This window comes from Falco punctatus (genome assembly GCF_963210335.1).
Source record: "Falco punctatus genome assembly, chromosome: 7".
In the NCBI taxonomy this organism is placed as follows: domain Eukaryota; kingdom Metazoa; phylum Chordata; class Aves; order Falconiformes; family Falconidae; genus Falco; species Falco punctatus.
In genome coordinates, this window is record NC_137587.1 from 51,048,606 (window position 1) to 51,068,410 (window position 19,805).

At 41.2% G+C, this 19,805-nt stretch overlaps 1 protein-coding gene across 5 annotated transcripts in view; it reads right to left on the reverse strand.

Annotated features, from left to right (window-relative positions):
* TLN2 (talin 2) overlaps positions 1-19,805 on the reverse strand; it is a 206,220-nt gene that overhangs the window by 77,775 nt on the left and 108,640 nt on the right. For all 5 annotated transcript variants that reach the window (XM_080395552.1, XM_080395551.1, XM_080395553.1 and 2 more), the window contains 12 exons: positions 18,607-18,787; positions 16,704-16,817; positions 15,947-16,055; positions 15,040-15,248; positions 13,674-13,772; positions 11,189-11,356; positions 9,607-9,901; positions 7,261-7,427; positions 5,997-6,125; positions 4,357-4,470; positions 2,173-2,286; positions 721-855 (listed from right to left, as the gene is read on the reverse strand). In XM_080395552.1, coding sequence (XP_080251678.1) covers positions 721-855; positions 2,173-2,286; positions 4,357-4,470; positions 5,997-6,125; positions 7,261-7,427; positions 9,607-9,901; positions 11,189-11,356; positions 13,674-13,772; positions 15,040-15,248; positions 15,947-16,055; positions 16,704-16,817; positions 18,607-18,787 — 1,834 coding nt within the window. The remainder of the gene's footprint in view (positions 1-720; positions 856-2,172; positions 2,287-4,356; positions 4,471-5,996; positions 6,126-7,260; positions 7,428-9,606; positions 9,902-11,188; positions 11,357-13,673; positions 13,773-15,039; positions 15,249-15,946; positions 16,056-16,703; positions 16,818-18,606; positions 18,788-19,805) is intronic.

Below are 19,805 nucleotides of genomic sequence, written 5' to 3' on the forward strand. Positions count from 1 at the left end.
GTACTGAGAAAATAACGGCTGCAGTCCCGATTTCGCTTCCTACAGAGCCTAACCATGCATCGTGACTGAAGTCACAGTGAACCCTCTGATGTGGCAGCCCACAGCCACCAGTACCCGAGCTGGAAACATTAACATCAGCTCAGGTGTAGCCAGCCTATATGCTACAATCCTGGGTTTGGGCCTCAGTGTACACACACACACAAAAAAAAAAAAAAAAACAACAAACCCACGCACTTCCCACTGATCTTTTAAACCCATACATCATTTTGAAATCTGTGGTGAAACAGAGATAGCTTCTGCGTCCCTGAATTTTGGAGATGAACTCCAGTTCACAGTCACAACGCTGCTCACAGAGTGCTGTCCCAGTCTGGCAGGTGCACGGCAGAGCACTCCGCTTTCCCCACTCTACTCCAGGTGCTACAGCAGCTCAGAGCTTTCATCTGCTGCTCAGCAAACACCCTGCTCCCGTCTTTCTTGTAGGGAAAGGGTAGCACAAGCTTTTCAGTTTTCTCATCACTTCTCCCTCCCGTTTCTATCACGACACAGAAGCCACCTGGGAGTCTAAGCAAACTGTGCACAAAAAGCAACACTGAGAAGCGAACAGTGCCGGAGCATGAGCCATTCCCTGGGGGAGACGCAGTGGGTCAAGCAGGACAAGCCTGTGACGACGACCCCAGCCATCTTGCTTTAGCTGGTTAACGCATTAAAGCATTTACCCACCTTCTGGGAGGCAGTTCGTAGCTCAGCTAAGCTGGTAGCAAGGTTCTTTGCACACTGACTCAGCTGCATTGCTGCTGCTTGATCAGCCACAGTGGGGACTGCAGCTTTAGCAGATGCCACCATTTTACTTCCAGGCTGTTCAAAGAAGAGCAATGAACACAATTGGTTTACCAGCTTATTTTCTTTAAAGGCAACTTAGGATTCAATAAACAAAATGCTTCCTCCATTCACACACTCACAAGGTTTCTAGGTTTTCTATAATGACCATTTAATGCACTACCCTGCTCCTTAACCGTGCACCTTCTAGATCCCAGCCTTTCATTTGTATGCTGCACCCTCTCGTAATTCCACATTACAGTGTCCTCTGCAGCAGGACTCGTTTGAGCGTTACTGGTACAACGACTACCTCACTGGTACCAATATCTGTCCGAGGCCTTCGTGTACATGCAGACTACTTTAAAGAATTTAAATGTGTAGTTTCGCCATTCAGCACCCATGTGGTATGAGCAGGTCCAGGTGGCACAGATGGCAAATTTGTCTCAATGTTTCTAAATATTAAACTCTTCCAAAATTCCATAAATTGAGAACCATAATTCAAGAAATGACTCTTTGCAGGCTTTGCTGCTAACACAAATAAAATAATTTATTGATTCTCACCATCACTGTGGTACACATACACAGCCCCAGGGGAGATGGGTCATTCTAATGACCCCAAAGGGAATCATACAGCAAAATACTCAGAGCAGAGGCATGGCTTGTGATACCTCTGCCTACATGGGACCATACAGAACCTGCTAACAGCAACCACATTACAGCAGGACTAACTGGTGCCAAGTAATAATCAAGTCATTACATGAAGAATTGGTTTCTTCTATTTGTTTCTTTAATGTCCACAATAAACCCAATAGTTTTGTTACCAATGGTCAGTATTTTATCAATTATTTTTTTTTAAGATGTTTTGGAAGAAGCACACAGTCAAATGTTGTGTTTTGTTCAAAATTGCAATCAAGATCCATTACGTATGCAGGCTAGTATCTACTTGTGAAGAATTCTGGAGCTTGCTGCTGTAATATTAACTTTACCTTCACTAAGAAAGGTTCTCACACATTCAGACCTCTGCTTAGAAAGATGCTGAATTCTCTCCACCTGGTTCTTTAAACTCTTTCCCAGAGGGCAAGTGCTACAGCAATGAATGCTTCTTCTCCATACACTGGAGTTTTCTTGTTACTTTTATCCTCAGTTTTGGCAGTTTTCACTCACCACAGATTCAGCATACTTCAGCCATCTGATCTGAGAAACTAAATTATCCTTAGCTATGATTCACAGTCAGTAATAGACTTCTTTACACGGTTCTTAACAGTTTACTGCTTTTTTATAACGCATGAAAACATACAGCACTAAAAAATGCTTTTTGCTCTGACGGAGTCTACTACAATGATTGATTCACTTCACCTGAAGAAAGTTCTGGCTGGAATTTATTAGAGCAAGCTGGGCACTGAGGTCCTCTGCCTGAGCTTGACTTCCTCTCACACCCTGCACCAACTGAGGAATGTGGTCTGCAACATTCTACAATAGACAAAGGGAAAAGCTTTTAGTAGATAAATAAAACCTCAAAACCCTCTGACACTAAAGCAAGCCCTCTCCCTACCCCCCTTAAAGAACTTATAGTACTCACAGGTACAGTACGCTTGTGCCTTCACAGAGTTTGTTTAGGATTCTATGGAACTGAATTAATACACAATAGGATTTTTCAGAGATGTTCTACTTTTACTTAAGAAATCTTTATTCAAGCTACTCATTAAAGACCCTACAACCTAAGATTTTTCTGCAGGATTATGTACACAAAGTATTTTGAATTACTTCTTCTGCATGTTCAAATGCCAGTAGTGGAGGTGACAGATTTTTTAAGATAATGTCTTGCTTTCAAAAAAAGCTTTACACACAAGCACCTCAGCCTACTTCTCCTTGACTTCTAACAACACAAACTTTATAGTATGACTTGAGCATTCTGCAGTGTGTATTGCTATAACTTTACTCCTGGACTGCCCAGATTCATGCTCCTTGTCCATCCATTTCATAATAACACTTACTTCATCAGTGCAATACTCTTTTATTTTTTTTCTCCTTTCCTCCCCAAAAAAGTTAAAAAAAAAGTATCAGATCTTCTCTGCTACCTAATAAATCATCATCAAGATCAAATTAGAATGAACTGTAAACAATACAGTGAATCAGCTTGTCTTTTTTTTTTTAATTCATACTGAAATAGCAGCTGCCTACAACACAATTTTGAGATGTACAGCTACCCTATTTAATTCCAACATTACTTAGGATTACCACCATGCCGAGAAGTAATTGCTGAATGTTAATGTGGCTTTTAACGATGCCTTCTTTAATGGTTTTCTTCTCCTTCCCTATATAACTGCTCTTCCATCCAGAAGAAAACCCTTTTGCATTCTATTGTCTTATTCAATTTTTTGCTTAAATGCAATTTCTTTAAAAACCCTCAAGCAACATTAGTCAGAGCTAGAAATTAAACTGCCAAATGTAGCTTAAACACAAAAGAGAACAGCTTCTCACCAAACTCTAGTTTGGAACTATAAAAACGTGTTTGACTTCAGGCATACCTTGAAATCTGTGGTCTTGGCAGCCTTAACTTCAAGCTAGAAATCACGTTAACCCCATAGTAAGATCTATAACTTATTTTTTACAGTGATATTTAAGGTCCCAGTTGCCTGTAGGCTGAACATCAGAATAGCAGGATCGGTGCTGTTAGTTATGTAACTGATTATATAACCTATATGTTGAAGAAGGATTTCACTCTGTTACAGTACAAAGTATTACTGCTACTCCACCCTTCGTTGTGAAAAATTCAAAGGTTACCTTCACTCCACAGCAGCCCCACTTCACTGCATGTAGCATTGGATAGCCTGCTGTGATGCTCACACTGCTGCAAAGCGTGCTCATGTGCTGAACGTGGGGCCAGGGCTTCTCACCAGTGAACAAATCTCTGAGCAACCGGAGCCCTCTGCACAGTGCTTCTAGCACAGCTCTGCATGCACAGGGTGGCTGACCGCTCTGTCAAAACTTTTACTCATAGCACTTGCTTCAGATGAAGTGTTTGTTACTCAACAGGTACATGCTGAGCTATACAAGCCTGTTGGTCCTTTCTAGTAAGGTGTTTGCAGGGGTATTTGTAACAGCCAAGAACTACAGAGTAGCTCAGCTTTTCCAAGCTCTCCATACAGTAACACATGGAAACCATGGATAATACAATAAATGAGGGTTCTCCAGAATCATGGAATTGTATCATAGAATCACAGATGGTTTGGGTGGGAAGGGACCTTAAATATCATCTAGTCCCAACCCCCTGCCATGGGCAGGGACACCTTCCACTAGCCCAGGTTGCCTAAAGCTCCATCCAACCTGGCCTCGAACACTTCCAGGGATGGGGATGGGGCATACAGAATCCATAGAGATGAATGTGTATGGTGTGGTTTTTAGTTTGGGGATTTTTATTTTACTAAAAACACTCCTTTCGAGGTTGCAACACTATTATTACAGAAGGTGATATTTAGTTCCCCACAAAGCAGAGTTCAAGAGTTTTTTGTCAGTGGCTTTGGGTTGCGATGTGTTTACCTTACAGCTCTGCACAAGTTGCTGGTGTGCTGCTGTGTTCTTATTTGAGACCGCTGCATTCTGAGAAGCTGCAATAGTCTGAGTGGCAGCAGCTGCAGCTTGTTTAGCCGCAATCTTTGAGGAAAAAGGAACAGAGTTAAATCAGTGGTTACAAGTCCGAGTAATTCAGAGGATGAAATACATAATACAGGTAACTTTGACAGATTAAATCATTACAACCCTTGATTAATTTGATTTACCTTAAGGAAACTCAGGATTGCTTTTCTCTCAAGGTGAAAATGAGCTGAATACTGGTCTCACCTCTAATTCGCCAATAAAGAAAAGGGTGGAACGAGAAGGATTCTAAGATCTTACTCCTTCACAGCTTATGTTGCAGCATTACCAAAAGAAGTCAATTACAGACAGCAGAAATGGTCTAATCAATTAGCTCCTTACAAAAAAGGCCAGAGAAAACAGGCCAAGTACACACACTGCTACATTAACACCTCTGACTGCCGACTCAAGGGAGCCAGCTTCTACTGATTTTGCTGAGATTGCTCTATGGCGAAAGCAAAGATACTAAAATGATACAGAGGTACAAAATACTGGTATTACTAAGTCTAAAAGCACCCCGCGGGAAGACCTTTTCCAAATATCTGGGAGTGTTATTATCAACTGGCCCACTAAATACAGGCAAGCATGAAGTTCATTCTCATCGTTACACATTTCACTCCTTTGTGAGGCAGTATACATTGTAACAGTAAAACAAATAAAATGCCCTTTCTATAAAGCTTTCTTGCATGCAGTTCAAAAATTGAGACATCAGCTTTTATTTCCTGAAATACTCCTGATTTTTGGTACTAGCCATATACAGCAATGTAAATGCGCTTCTGGAACATGGTTACCTACTTAGGTCTCCTTGTTGTACTTAGGTCTCCTTGTTTGTCTAATCTCATTGAATTTAAATCAGATAAATGTAAAACCACAGCTGGAAACTAGGAATTACAAAAGGCTTTTTTTTTTAATCTGTCTTTTCTACATTTCAGCTGAGAATAGGAAGATCAAACCTTGCCTACAAGACAAACTTCAGAGAGGTTTTAGCCGCAGTGCACAGTAAATTGCCTTTCTCTCTCTGGGCTGTACTATGAGATAAAACGTATCTTTCCACTTCTGTTTCTGCTTCTTTGATTCTCTGAATAACTTACTGGTTTAATTGGATATGTTGCAATTCAACATTTCTTTGTATGGAAATTTACATGAAACTCTGGCAGATATACTAGTAAAACCATCAAAGGATATTGTGTGTAAATGACAGATCATACAGATAAATTAAAACAGTAATGAAGTAGTTTCAGCTCAGCTGTTTGAAACCTCAGCTGTTCTAATTCTATGACTAAGCCACCATCAAATGCCTTCTGAGTCAAATTCTTACACCACTTCACTACCTCAGTAACACAAGTGCTCAGTTGTCTGAGAACTATGGTATGGTATGCTAGCATCCCTAATTCCAAGCCTTGTGTTCTGGAACTGAGCTTACAGTGCTATCATTCTGTGCCTAGCACTCTTCCTGAAATATGCACTTCTACTTGCTTGAAATTATCTACAGATACTAATTATCAAAACAGAATAAACCAAAATTTCAACAACATCTAGTTTACAACCTCTAATCTGTTGACAATTTTCTTCTTGATGGCATTCTGTGCAGCAGCATTTGTAGCAACCCGCAGTCCCTCTGCTGCTTCTCTCAGACGCTGCTGTTGATCCTCATTTTCAGGATTGGCTGCAGCTCCCTGCACAAAATTTCAGAGCAAAAACCATGAGCCTCAGTAAAAGTTCCTGGAGAAAAGGTAGATAAATATCGAGGTTTTAGTTCTAGACAGTGTCTGCTAAATCAGCCTTTATTTTCCTCATATTATCTTAACCAAAGTTAGAAGAACATTAAAATGTTACAAGACTTTGAAGTGGAAAATTTATAGCTAGTACAAGGTTGTGCCCATATATGTTAGGTACTTTGAGGAAGGGAGCTGAACTTTTGCTTCATATACTGCTTGAGGCGCTTGGAAAAAAGCCTTGTACACTACTTCCACTATGATCTCTACTAACGTACTTTGACGAACATAGGTTTTGAAAAAAACAACCTCAAACAACAACAGTTTTTAAATCTCTCGATTCAATACACCTTTCAATAAAACTGCAGTCCAACCCTTGAGATTTAACACAGTAGGTTTCCTTCATCTGAAGTCTGAGAAAGTACTGGAAGGTCAAGGACATGCCCCATAGCCAGGCAAATGGGCCTTTTAGAGCCCTAGCAGAATGGCTGGCCCTGATCTGTAAAAACCATTTAAGTGCAGGATCTGGGAAACAATTCAACGAACATATTCCTCCCCAGTGTATTTAAATAGGTTTCTATCACAGAAGGGGAAGAAAATGTTAAATATATGCCCCTCTCGTGAGAACGGGGTGGGATGGCGGGGCACAAAAAAAGCAGGATGCCCCAGGGGGAGGGAACTGTCCCTAAGACAAACACAGGCAGAGCTGCTCTGTTAACAGCTTTTTTAAGTGATATTCATAAGAGACAGCCATGGGTTTGCTGTTCCACTTCTTTTGGTAGGACTGGTACAAGACTTCCCATCACTGCGGTTACAGCTGGTGGGAGCTGCCCTAGATGCTTGAGTCACGACCACCCTGAACACAGGGCAGCAAAGCAGTGCAAGAAGGGTTTCTAACACCCACACCCCACCCCCAACTAATTAATTGTTTTTTCTGAACATACCTAGGATAAGTCATTCAATGTCCAACATTTACAGGATAAGAAAAACCACCCCTACTATCAGCCAGATCCTATCCATCCTATCCCACATCCCGTCCCTTCCTGGCGTCTAACCATACAGTTCTACGCTGACGGTTAGCTCATTTTCCTGGTACCTTTGCAGCTTCAACCATGCGGGCTGTGGAATCTGCCAGGAGCTTTGCAGCAGCCAGAAGCTTCTTTGAGTTGTCCATGTCGATTTCTGCTTCAGCATCTGACCTCATCGCGTTGACAAGATCAGAAGTGGCCTGAGCCAGCACCCTGGCCTGCCGCACCATTTCACCTGTGGCATACAATTCTATTTTTACTTACTTTCTCTCTGCATTTCAGTTGCAGTTTCAAAAATCATCTCAACAAGATGAAAATAAAGTTACATTTGCTGAAGTATTCTTTTGACTTGAAAATGATACACAAAGAGTTCATAGCTTAGACACTTCATAAATAAAACCTTAGAGCGCAACACGAAGGAAACTGCTGCAGTGGAGATTAAGAACAAAATGTAATGTTTGCCTTCTAGATAGCAAGACAAAACCCAAAAATCAATACTTTAAGGTAATTTTGAATATATAGTTCAAGGAAACTCCTGGCCCAGTGAGGACTAATAATTTTGCTTTCAAATTACAGCCAAGATTTCACTCCTTAAATAAAAATTACCCATCTTTCACCTATTTTTCTTTTAGGGAATCACCTTCTGTCCAACATAAAGGTAAGAACTCTGTCAGAAGGGACTCAGCACCGGGTGGGTGGGTCTGGACAAACCCAAGGTGTACATTTAAGATACTGGAGTCGTGTTCCAGTCATGGTGAAGCAAAGAGATGGAACAACAACGCTTCTGAAGTGGATACCTACGCCTTCTAGAGCAAATTCATTTGGTCACTAACACATACACTTGACCTCCTTCATAGCAGACGTGAACCCATAAAGCCTTTTGCTTTCTGTAGGTTATCAAATCAAGTAAGTTGTGTCTGGGTCTAAGGCCTCATTTTTTTCAAATGCTCTTAAGAAATCATGGGAAAGAAAACCAAAGCAGCATTTTTCTCACGTGTTCTCAAGGTTACTTGTGGGCTTCAGAATTAAATGCCTTCTTACCAGGCTCCTCTGGTCAGGCATAGGCAAAAAAATTTAAGTCTTCTTGCTTTCATCAACTATGTCCCAACATGCATTTTGACAATTAAAATTTTTACCAAGATTGGCTAACTCAGCTCACAGTCCAAATACTCCACTTGAAAAAAATCCCTTTGAGTGCCCTTTCTTATAGTACTAAGCCAGTAAATCAAACAAAGTATAACCTGCTTGGGCAACAATACAGCAGTCACAAGCCAGAGTCTCTCACCCGTTAAAATTGTGACCGCAGGAGTGCAATGATAAATTGGAAACACAGACTGGAATTTGAATGCCTTCTACTAAAAACGAAGTATTGCACAACAAGATATTTGACTGTGAGTAGAAAATAAATGCTCTACAAGATCATCTCTTTCATCGCATTCTTCTGTGCAGAAGCTGAATCATAAGCGACAGCTAAACATAAAACTTGACATGGTTTCCTGTGCACATCTACAGTCATTACATTCCTTAGGATAGCTACAGAGCATTAGAAAACTTTTTCCACAGCATTCAATTCAAAGATTAAGGGTGGTTTGGCAAACATTCCTGTGCATCTTTTAAAAATTTTAAATGTAATAACTTGGATGACTCTACAACAAAAGATCAGTTTGATCACATTGACTGTAACGTGAATACAACTGTGACTGAAATATTTCCGTTCCTGGCCTTGCAGTTAAATAACGTGAAGGAAAAGCCCAACCCTAACCCCAAGGAAAACCATGCTACTCACTATTTAAAAAATCAGCTTTTAAAAACTGATCCCATTTTAAACTTTCTATGAATTGCCTCAATTTCAAGTTGATACTGCCTCTTCACACTGTTGCTACTTCATAACATTTATAACTATTGAAATTTCACCATTCTAAGTAATTTACTGGTTCTTCACTAAAAATTCAGAGTGGATCAGTTAGATGTTAGGCATCTCAAGTTTTAGTTGATTCTAGAAGCTGTAAAGTTTAGAAACATAGGGAAAAGCAGACGTTAGTTCCAAAGCCTACAACAAAATCTACACGTAATTAAATCAGTCACTGGGAATTATTCACCCAGGTACCTGTCTTCGTATTTGGAGATGAGAAATTGCTACACAATTCTGTGAAGCAAAGCAGTGGTAGAAACCAAGACAAAACTTTACAGTGATCTGTTAGCACGACACTGACTGTTTTCACAGAACATTGATTCTATCTGGCACATCACTACGTGCATTTTGCTGATTGCATGTTATCTGCTGAATGACTACCCGTCAACGACAGCACTAGCCTAGGAGCAGAGTACGCTTCAGAGAAGGTTTTTCACTTGCATTATTTGAAACATGCACATCTCTGAGTCATGAAAAGCTACTGCCTGTTAGAGAAACTCACCAGCATCTCCCATCGAACTGAAAATACTCTCTGTGACACACATGATGGTATCTGTAGCCTGGTCATAGCGTCCAATGGGCTCTCCCCTGCTTGCGAACTGGCGGACGTGCTGCAAGAGGTCATTCAGGGCTTGGCTGACGATGCTGGCAGCCGCACTGACCTGCTTCAGTAACTCGGTGTCGTCTGTGGCAGCCTGGCAGGCCCTCACACAGTTTTCCACTGAACGGTCTACCAGTTTCCCTGCCTCAATCAGTTGCTCCTGACACACTGGAGAGCTGATGGTGGGACTCACAACCTGCATGGGAGGGGACACAAAGCATTCAGAAAAGGCTTGTCTGCAAATTTCCTAACTCCTAAGAAGTGAAACACCCACTACATTAGTTTTTAATCTTTAATTTACCTGTTTTCCCTAGACAGAAACCCCTGAAATCGAGTATTTAAATAGGTAGCTTCAGATATCTAGATTAGGAATCTGGGCTCTGCATATCATTAATATAATCTCAATTTAGATTCTGAGAATGGATGCCTCCACCTTGTTCATGCTTCTTCAGCAGCTACTGAACTGAGAAAACACAAGAGAGTGGCTCTGCAGGGCAGGCACAGGCCAAACTCCTCCAGAGTAACTACATCTACTGGCAGACTCTTATAGACTGGAATTCCAAATAAAATGAAATCTTAATTGGAATTGGTCTTGTAAACCCTTCTTATATCAGCCTTTTGTTTGTGGTTGGGGTTTTTTTTTGTTTTTTTGTTTTTTTTTTAAATAAAAGTTGTGCTTGGCACAAGCCAAACAACATTCTACTTCTGAAGCCACAAGACAAGTAATAAACTGTGTAACCTACATAGTCGAAACAACCCTCCCCCATTTTGTTCAGGCATATCCAGACAGCTTTTAGCAATGGGAATACTGTGCGTGTCCTGTGAGGAAAACAGGATGGATACCACTGAGTGTCTTATGCCACACTGAAGGAATTCACAGGCAATAAGAACATCAACTCCAAACAGTGAAAATTCATATATATGAATTACAAAAAGCCCTCGCAGCCGGAGAAATGAAGTAGAAAATATTGAAAATTGCATATCTAATATTGGCTAATAATTTTAAAACAAACCTTCCTGACATTTCACAAGAGTTGAAAACCCATTTCCCTGCAAAAGACTACACTGCAGACTTCAAAGCAGCATCTAAGTAGGAAATATGAACTGTTTAATTTTTTAATTGATTATTTTTTTCATCGATTTTTAAGATAAAAAGTGTTCCAGAGGCTGTAGTGTTCCCCAGGCAAGCTGTGCTTCTTGAACTAGTATTTTTTACGTTTTTATTTTATCAATATTAGTAACTCATCAGATGGGCTTTGTTATTTGTGAACATTCCCTGGGGATTACAGCAACACCTCACATCTTCTGGGCTCCTGACTGCTACTGTTAGGGGTGACTATTTATTAATCAAAAAATTTGCTACTGCATAAATCTAAAGCTATGACATTAACACAGTATGTTGCCTGTTACTGTTGGAAATACACAGAAGCCTACACTCCAAACGACGCCTTGCAGCCTCATGAACACCGCTAGCCTCACTCACCTTAGCACAAGCCACAAGCTGGGAAGTAGAGAGCGCGCACTGCGTAGCAGCAGCAATGACCCTGTTCTGCAGCACTGTATCCTCGGCGACCTGGGCTACGTTCTTGGCCTTCAGCACTAACATGGCAGCAGCGTTTGCAACAGCTTTGGCCAGGCTCATCAGAACATCCTGGTAAGGTAAAGGGAAAATTCAGTCTTATGAACAAAAAAGTATATACTTTCTTTACATTAAGACCAAGCCTCCTGAAGGTAAGAAGTTCTCGTGTATCAGAACTTGAACATTCTGTTACGTGTAAAGCAGCAAACATGGCTATTACTCAGAAAACTCAATTTTTCTGTTCTCAGTACAACCATTTCTCCTAACTACATTATCAAGTTATTGGACTGAACGAGTATGGACTGTTAAATGTGGAATTGGCTCAGAGTCTGTAAGAATAAATCTATGTCCCCAATTGCAATGTGCTTATCTTCACTTCCTGAGAATATACTGTTAGTACAAAAACATCTGGAGTTCACCATGAAACATGTGGTAAGTATCTGCAATAAGGACGACAACCTCAAGGAGCAAACTGCTGAGAACAAACAGTACTTGAGCTGATACTAAATTCAAGTACTTAATTGTGCTTAACAGTAACCACAATTGCCGTTCCATTTCTGAAAATGCCATTTACAACCACAATATTTCCTTGTCCATGATGTAAATGTAGCCCTATAAATTACCGCTCCTAAGTATAACTCAAAACAGGTCTTAATTCCAGAATAATTCTCCCTCGTACAAAAATAATTTAATTAACTGAAACTGCGAAATTAAAACACACTCATGTTTTAATTCCTGCAATGAATAAGTTCAGGCAATTTCTTCTTATTTCCCTATTAAAATGCTACATTCCATATGCTTCACTTTTTTAGTGGGATGGAGTCCTCCTGATGCCTGTACTGTTAAAATGACGTGGCTTTCCTGTAATAAGATACTACAGATACACATGCATAATCTTAACTTCACAGCAGAAAAAACTTTGGATTTAAAAAATAAAGAACACTTATTTTCATTTTGGTTTTGGGATATGAAGGCATGATAAACCATCCCTCTCCTTACCCACCTTCTCCAGCACTCCACAGCAATTATGAGAATGTTCAGGTTCTTTCTCTTAGTTAAGAAAGAAAGAGCTCAACTAGAACACAAATGAAAACTCTGATGAAACTTGCAGACAGATTTACTAGTGGATTAAATGTTTTAAATGGCCTGTAAGTCATATTAGTAGACATCCTGCATACAGTGCGCTCCAGAGGTCTAACTGTTGCTGTAAACTACTTCCCCTTGGTTCTGTTTCAAAATTGTTCTTGGCATTGAGTGAAAAAATCCAGACATGTTTTTAACAGAGCATTTAAGAACAACGGTTTTAGACTGCTAATAGCTAACACTGTCATTAAGTTATACAGGCATTATGATTTGATAATTGGCAATACTAATAAACTTACAGAAATTATGTTTTTAATGCAAGTTTTCTTCTACTCGGTTTACCAAAAAGTTTGCATGCATACACACAGACACAGCAAACACTTACATGAAAACTGCTGTATTTAATGAGAAGAAATACTCGTTATTTATTAATAAATGTTCATTCATTCTTCATAAATACACGGCATAATAAGTCATTCGCTTGCAAAAATAGTGAAACACAAGGAAGGGCAAGGACTGAAGTTGTCTGTATGCATGTTTCAAGTTTTAATACACTGCTTCCCACAAAATCTCTACGGCATTCAGAACAACCGATTAAGACTGCACACATGTCCCCCCGGAAAACAGTGACACGGTGTACTTAGTAAAGATAGTCAGAGTTTTGAAAGTAAGTTTGCTGTTCCTTGTTTTCTGTGTCTGACTTAGCACTGTGCTATATAACTTGCCCTCTGTTGCAACTGAAGGAAATGGGAAATTCAAGCATATCAAGTGTGACACAATGCCAAGAATTTGAGAGATCAGCAGATCATAGGGTATCTCAAATTAGCAGATCTCTGCACTTCCATGCTAAATTTTCCATCTGTAAAATGGAATGATAGTTCCGCATCCTACAGGAAAGCTATAGAAGATACTATCCATGCAATGCTGAGGTACTGAAAGCCACCATAAAAGAAGTCAGTGATGAACATAGTAGTGAAAGTAAAAAGCAGAGCAGAATTTGAAAAGCAAGAGCCTGACCAGTATGCAAATAGCGTGAGCCACGCATTTTAAACGCTGGGAGGAGCACAGTGCAAACAGCTCCATTAGCAAGAAAGCATCTGTGTGATGCACAGAATGTAGTTTCCTATGAAATCAGCACTCTGTGTTTGTATATTTAAAAACCATTTTATAATGGATTAACTTCAATTAGCATTGAGAAACATCAAAACTAGCGTTTCCTAACCACACTTTGGGAAGCCTGGTTTTATGCAGTGGCCTCATTAGAAAGCTGCACAGTTCTGACAGTGACAAGCAATCCCCTCATTACCTGGAACCTTTCATCTGTTTCATTCTCTCCAATTTGTCTCAGCAGCTCCCCGCTTGCTTGCCCAATGCTTCCAGCTGCAGTCAAAACTGTCTGTCGAGGCTGGAAAAATATAATGGTGAAGTACATGAATTCAAAGAAAATGAGCTTTACTTGAATTTTAGATTTCCTCAATGAACTGCTGCATTAGTGTGCAATCAATATGGCTAAAAAAAATACTACATAACAGAAATACTCTGGAAAAATCTTTACTTTTCCACACGTTCAACTGCACAACCATATTTCAGGGGTTTCATCTGAAGAGCTCCCAGAGAACATGTAAAGAATTTTGAACAGGCTGAATAAACATTGTTGTAATAACTCCAAGGATAATTAAGGGTGGATAGTCAATATGCCAACTGATCTGGAAAAGTCCAGAGGTGGCCATGGAGATGGTCAGAGAGCTGAAGACCCCTCCTGTGGGGACCGGCTGAGAGAGTTGGGGTGGTTCAGCCCGGAGAGGAGAGGCTCCGGGGAGACATTACCGTGGCCTTTCAGTACTTAAAGGGGGCTTCCAAGAAAGATGGGGACGGGCTTTTTAGAAGGGCCTGCAGCGACAGGACAAGGGGGAATGGTTTTAAACTCAGAGAGGGCAGATTTAGATCAGATATGAGGAAGAAATTCTTCCCCATGAGGGCGGCGAGGCGCTGGCCCAGGCTGCCCAGAGCAGCTGTGGGTGCCCCATCCCTGGCAGTGCCCAAGGCCAGGCTGGACGGGGCTGGGGGCAGCCTGGGCTGGGGGGGGGATGTCCCTGCCCAGGGCGGGGTTTGGGACTAGATGGTCTTTAAGGCCCCTTCCCACCCAAACCATTCTAGGATTCTCTGATCAGGAAATTTCATGTTCTTCAAAACATAAATACCTGAGGAGTTCTAAGGCAAACTGCCTGCAGACTCCGACTCACAGCAAACTGATCGCGGTAAGTCTGTCTTGGTCAGTACTACTACTCTTGTTTTTTGAAAACCACAACAGAGGGATTACCTTCTTATTTTATGTGTCGAAGTAGACAAAGATAGTAAAGAGAGAAAAATCATGAACTAAATTGAGTCATAGTACTGTTTGAAATTTGTTTGTAAAAGACAATATGATACCCAGATAAATTAACTATTTATGACAGAAATCAATTAACTTCTGCATGTAACAGAACATTCTAATATCAAGATGCAAGACAAAGGCATAAACACACGGACAGATGAAGGTACAAGCAAAAGCACTGCTTGCACAAGGGGCATTATATGGCACTGAGTAAGCGAGGCTTAGAAGCTAACATGTCTCAAAAACGCCAAAGCCGTGCACTTCAAGGAGGGAACCTGAGAAGTTTCCATCTACTCACCTCTCCTGATGTAGGTTGCACAGCCTTCAGCAAGTCTGAGACAGCAATGGCCAATGTTCGAGCAGCTTTCAAGAGGTCTTCTCCACTTCCAACTTCATCATCCATGAGAGCAGCAAGCAGTTTCACACCTTTAGACATCTCGGTGAGGTTGGAAGAGATGGTTGTAATTGCACATCCCACCGCAGTGTAATCAGTGTCAACTGGGTCCCCTGTAGAGCAAATGTATTTCCATGATCTTTAGTGCTTAAAAGGGAAAAACAGGCAACTACCACAAGCCACACTCTGGAGTGTGGAGACAAAAGAGACATTTTAAGATAGCCAAGCAATGCCTACTAAGTAATTTTATTGTCACTTTAAAAAAAATCAGACTGCTATAATTTTTCCAATTTCTACATTTCTTCTTCTACAAGAATTTGTCTTCTAACAGAATTTCTCTTCATTCAATGCAATTTGCTGAGAAGTCCACAGTATCAACTACCTTCCAACACTGAAAGAACCCATGACAATACAGTATTGACCCCTTTAAGCCACTCACAGCTCTTTCAACTTGTAATTTGCTGAAGAAAAAAAACCTACTGTCAATAAACACATAATATTTTTCTAACAGCTGTCAGATCAAGAACACTTTTTTTGTTGTAACCTTGCAAATACTCTCTACTTTGTCAAATAAGCAAACTACATTTTATCTTCATCAATGGCCACACCTTTAGTGTAAGAGATAAATCAAAGAAAAAAATTGTGTTGGGAGGGACAGAAGGCTTGTTCCGCGTGTCAATGCGCTTTTAGCTATACGTGTTCTTTGAAGAAAATGTGTCTCCAGCTGCCCCATACTCTGTCCCTGCATTACTTGAATTAGACTGATAACTAACTTGGAGACTACAAGGAAATCCTCCCCTTTGAAATTTACCTGCTGTAAGGTTAACAACAGATGCAGTTCCTGCAGTGATAGCATCAACCTGAGAGTGTATTTCATGTTTTGATTCATCAACCTTGTTCTGAACCCATACTCTTGATGCCTGCAGAGCAACAACAGAAACAAGACTTAGGGATTGCAGTGAGGTTCTGCAAGAAAAGATACTATGTAAATCTCTCATTCCTTCATGAACCTTTAAAAGCGAAACAGAGGACAACCACCAAACCTTAAAGTGAAATGTGACAGCAAGCATTTTCTTTTGGCTACAGAATTGCTACCACATTTCAACAGCTGTCTTTTTAAGGTAAAGGCCATAAACTGCGCATCCATGAAGGCTAAATGCTCCTGACTGACAGTCCTCCATAAGCAATAGTCTCCTGATCTGTCCTCCTACCCTAACCTGGATCAGGAACAACAGAATCATATTCTGTTCTTATTTTTCAAGTGTCTGGCAGGCAGTCACTCCTGCCATAAATATTGCCCATAGTTGGTGTTTAATTGTACATATGCACATGGAACAAACAGGATTCCGGACACTGCTGTGCAAGGAAGTCTGCTACATCTGACCTCAGAAGACTGACTACAGTGAGGTGGAACACTCTACATCAATTCCTTAAAAAGAGCACAAATCTTTTATCTCACTTTAAAAGCTTTAGCAATACCAATTTTGATCCAGGGACAATGACTAAACTGATCTGTAACTACCCCAAAGCGTTAAGGTCCATTCTTATGACAGTTTAAAAACACTCACCATGTCCTGCCCCAGAGGTGGTAGGTTATCAACTTCGCTGAGGTCAGCTTGTGCCTGCTGAACAGCATGCATACTGGTATTAATAGTCCCCATCAAGGCCTGCTGAGCTGAGGTCTGAAAGGGAAAACAAGGAGACGCCTCTGCGCTATGTCCCAAACGGCACTTCAAGCAGATGTGACATATGCATGAAAAGACAGTGAGTGACAACAATCCCACAAGCACAGCAGGGCACTGCAGATAGCTAGCTTTTCCCTGGTGCAATGGAGAAAGCAAAGCTCTCTAATGCTCCTCCCACACAGTCTGGATTCCGCCTGTGCCATTTTATACCCCTCTGTACTTGCAGACATTATAAAATGCTGAACTTTCCCCAGATGAAACAATGCCCAATGGACACACACAAACCCACCAAGCTGTCTTACCAACTTGCATTCTAGGAACACAAACAGGAAAACTGAATTTGCTTCTAGGGTATCATTACTGTTTTCCTGGAACAGCCTACCAACGTAATCAAGGATTATTCTAGAACTGAATTGCCATCAGCCTGCAAAGGGTCTCAGGCAGAGCAGGATGGCTATCTGTATCGGGTGTCTGGGCGAGGCTGTGGCTGCAGGGGTGGCCCAGCTGGCTCCAGGGGTGGCCCAGCAGACCCGCTGTGGGACACAGCTGAGCCCAGCAGCTGAGCTGGGGGCACCTCTGGGAAAACATCCCTAGGAAAGGCTGCAGCACCACACAGCAGTGAGGGCAAAATAAGTTCAAGAAACAACCCTGCAAAGCCCCATGTTGGAGGAGGATGGGAGGAGTTGCTCCAGGCAGCGGAGCAGAGATGCTCCAGCAGCCCATGGGAGAGCCGACAGCGGTGCAGGTATTCCCCTGCAGCACAGAGAGCCCATGGCAGAGCAGGGTTCCGACAGAAACTGCAGCCTGTGGAGGACCTATGCTGGAGCAGGCTCTCCTGGGAGGATGTGCACCTCACAGAGGACCCACACCACAGGCAGTTTATCCTGAAGGACTGCAGTCCACAGCAAGGTCCCACCCTGGAGCTGGAGAAAAGCGTGAGGAAGGAGCAGCAGAGGAGGGCTGTTTTAAACTGATCACTTGGAAGCAGGAAGCACAGTAGTCAGAAATGAAGGAGTGAAGTTGAGTCTGAGTAAAAAAGGAGGTGGTGGGAAGGTACTTTAGTTTTTGTTTGTGTCTCACCACCCAACTCTATTTTCATTGACAATACATGAAACTAATTTTCCCCAAGTTGAGTCTGTTTTGCCCATGAAGGTAATTGGAGATCTCCCTGTCTTCATCTTGATCTGTGTTGAGATAAAGCTTTTTTAATCTTATTTTTTCCTCCTCCATCTTTTTGAGGAGCAGAAGTGAAAGAGCACCTGGATGGGCCTTTGGCAACCAGCCAACGTCAATCCACTACACATACTACACTTCCAGTGGTATGTCATGATCTTAAGCGTTGGTTATATTCTCTACAACCTGTTCAGGGCTTTTGATATTCTTTTAATTTCAGTAAGAAAACTCAGCATCAGCTTTAAGCCTGCCAAGAAGTTCCAAATTGGTAGGCTACTGATAAGCTGATGTAAGCCTTTTTCTTAAAACTGCTTACTTTTGCCGGTCTTTAAACCTTCTTTTCTAACCCTTGAATACTACTTTAACTACTTAGAGGTAAAAGAGAAGGCTGGAAGAGCCAGCTTTAAAGAAAATGAGGAAATAAGTAAAAATGTGGTAAGTATTTCAGGGATGCTCAAAACTGATGTTTAGTAGGACAGCCAGGAAAGTCACACTCAGTATTTCTTCTTCCTGCTCTTAGTAATATGTAACAACCTGTTTGTGAGTCCCCGCAGCACAGACAAGTTTGAAATGCAAAAAACAGTTTCAAACACAACACAAGGAAGTTTCTCACAAGTGGAGGCATATGTCCTCTGTGCATCTGACCAATTGTGACTTGTTGCTGGGGGGAAGGCATGATGCCAATGTTGAAAGTCTCTGGACCGCTGGACCCAGAACGCATGACCGCTGGTAGTGCCACAGAGCCATGCTCCACCTTCCCTGTTCGGTTGAACTGCTGCTGCAAGATGGTAGATCTAAAACAAACAAGCAAATAATCAAAGAAACAAAACAACCCAAAACCCAAAAACCAACAGGAAAAATACAACACAGTGAGAATTAGCTCCAGCAAATCCAGTTCTGCCAGATGTTCTTCCTTTGGGACTTAAACTGCATTTCATGACATTTGGAGAAGCTGGAAAACTTAAATTTTTCTTTCTAACCATTTTCTAATGTATTAGAAAAGAAATAATTTGGGGCTTTTGGCAGATCAAATACTAATAACGCTAATGAGTAGGCACCAAGGAAAGAAGGCAATGTGCAGTTTTGGCATATATGGTACAATAGCTTTACCCCTTTGAGACGCATGACAGGCAGAACCAGAACAAGGTTTATGGCATAACAGCTGTGTTGTTTCAGTTGTATCATAGGCTGATCAATAGAAATAGAAGAATGATCTCTGGAGATGCCTTTTGCAAGTAATCCCTAGATTTGGGATAAAAACTAAGATTCTTTCCTCCCTCTTTATACACACGCACACACAGTACTTGCTAATACTCTGGCAGTCCTATTAGATAATGGGCTGGGAGGCAGGACACTTTCAAGAATAATAATAAAGTTACTGCCATCCATGGTGTTGAACTGCTTTGCCAGATATACTGCTCATATTTAAATATGGTTCAAGATTTAACAGCTGGAAGCGTTGACAGAAATTCTGGCTTTAACAGCAACACTCTGCTGGGGAAAAAAGTAATTTCAATTGTGAAAAATCTTGTATTCATCTATTGCAAATTTTGGGCTTCTCTGCACAGCACTTAGCTAACAGTATATTCTGGAAGTGATTTGGGAAGTGCAACGTCAAAAGAAAGCACATCTGAAAATGTGTGATCTGTCAAAAGTTGAAATTTCACATAAGGCCATATTAAATACCTAACAAGTCTATCTCCTACAAACCATATGTTTAACAATAAATCAAATAGACTGTTCACATACACACTGCTGACTGCCATCCGCAGAGTTCCAAGAGGACACTGGAGAGGCTCGTTACAGCTTATG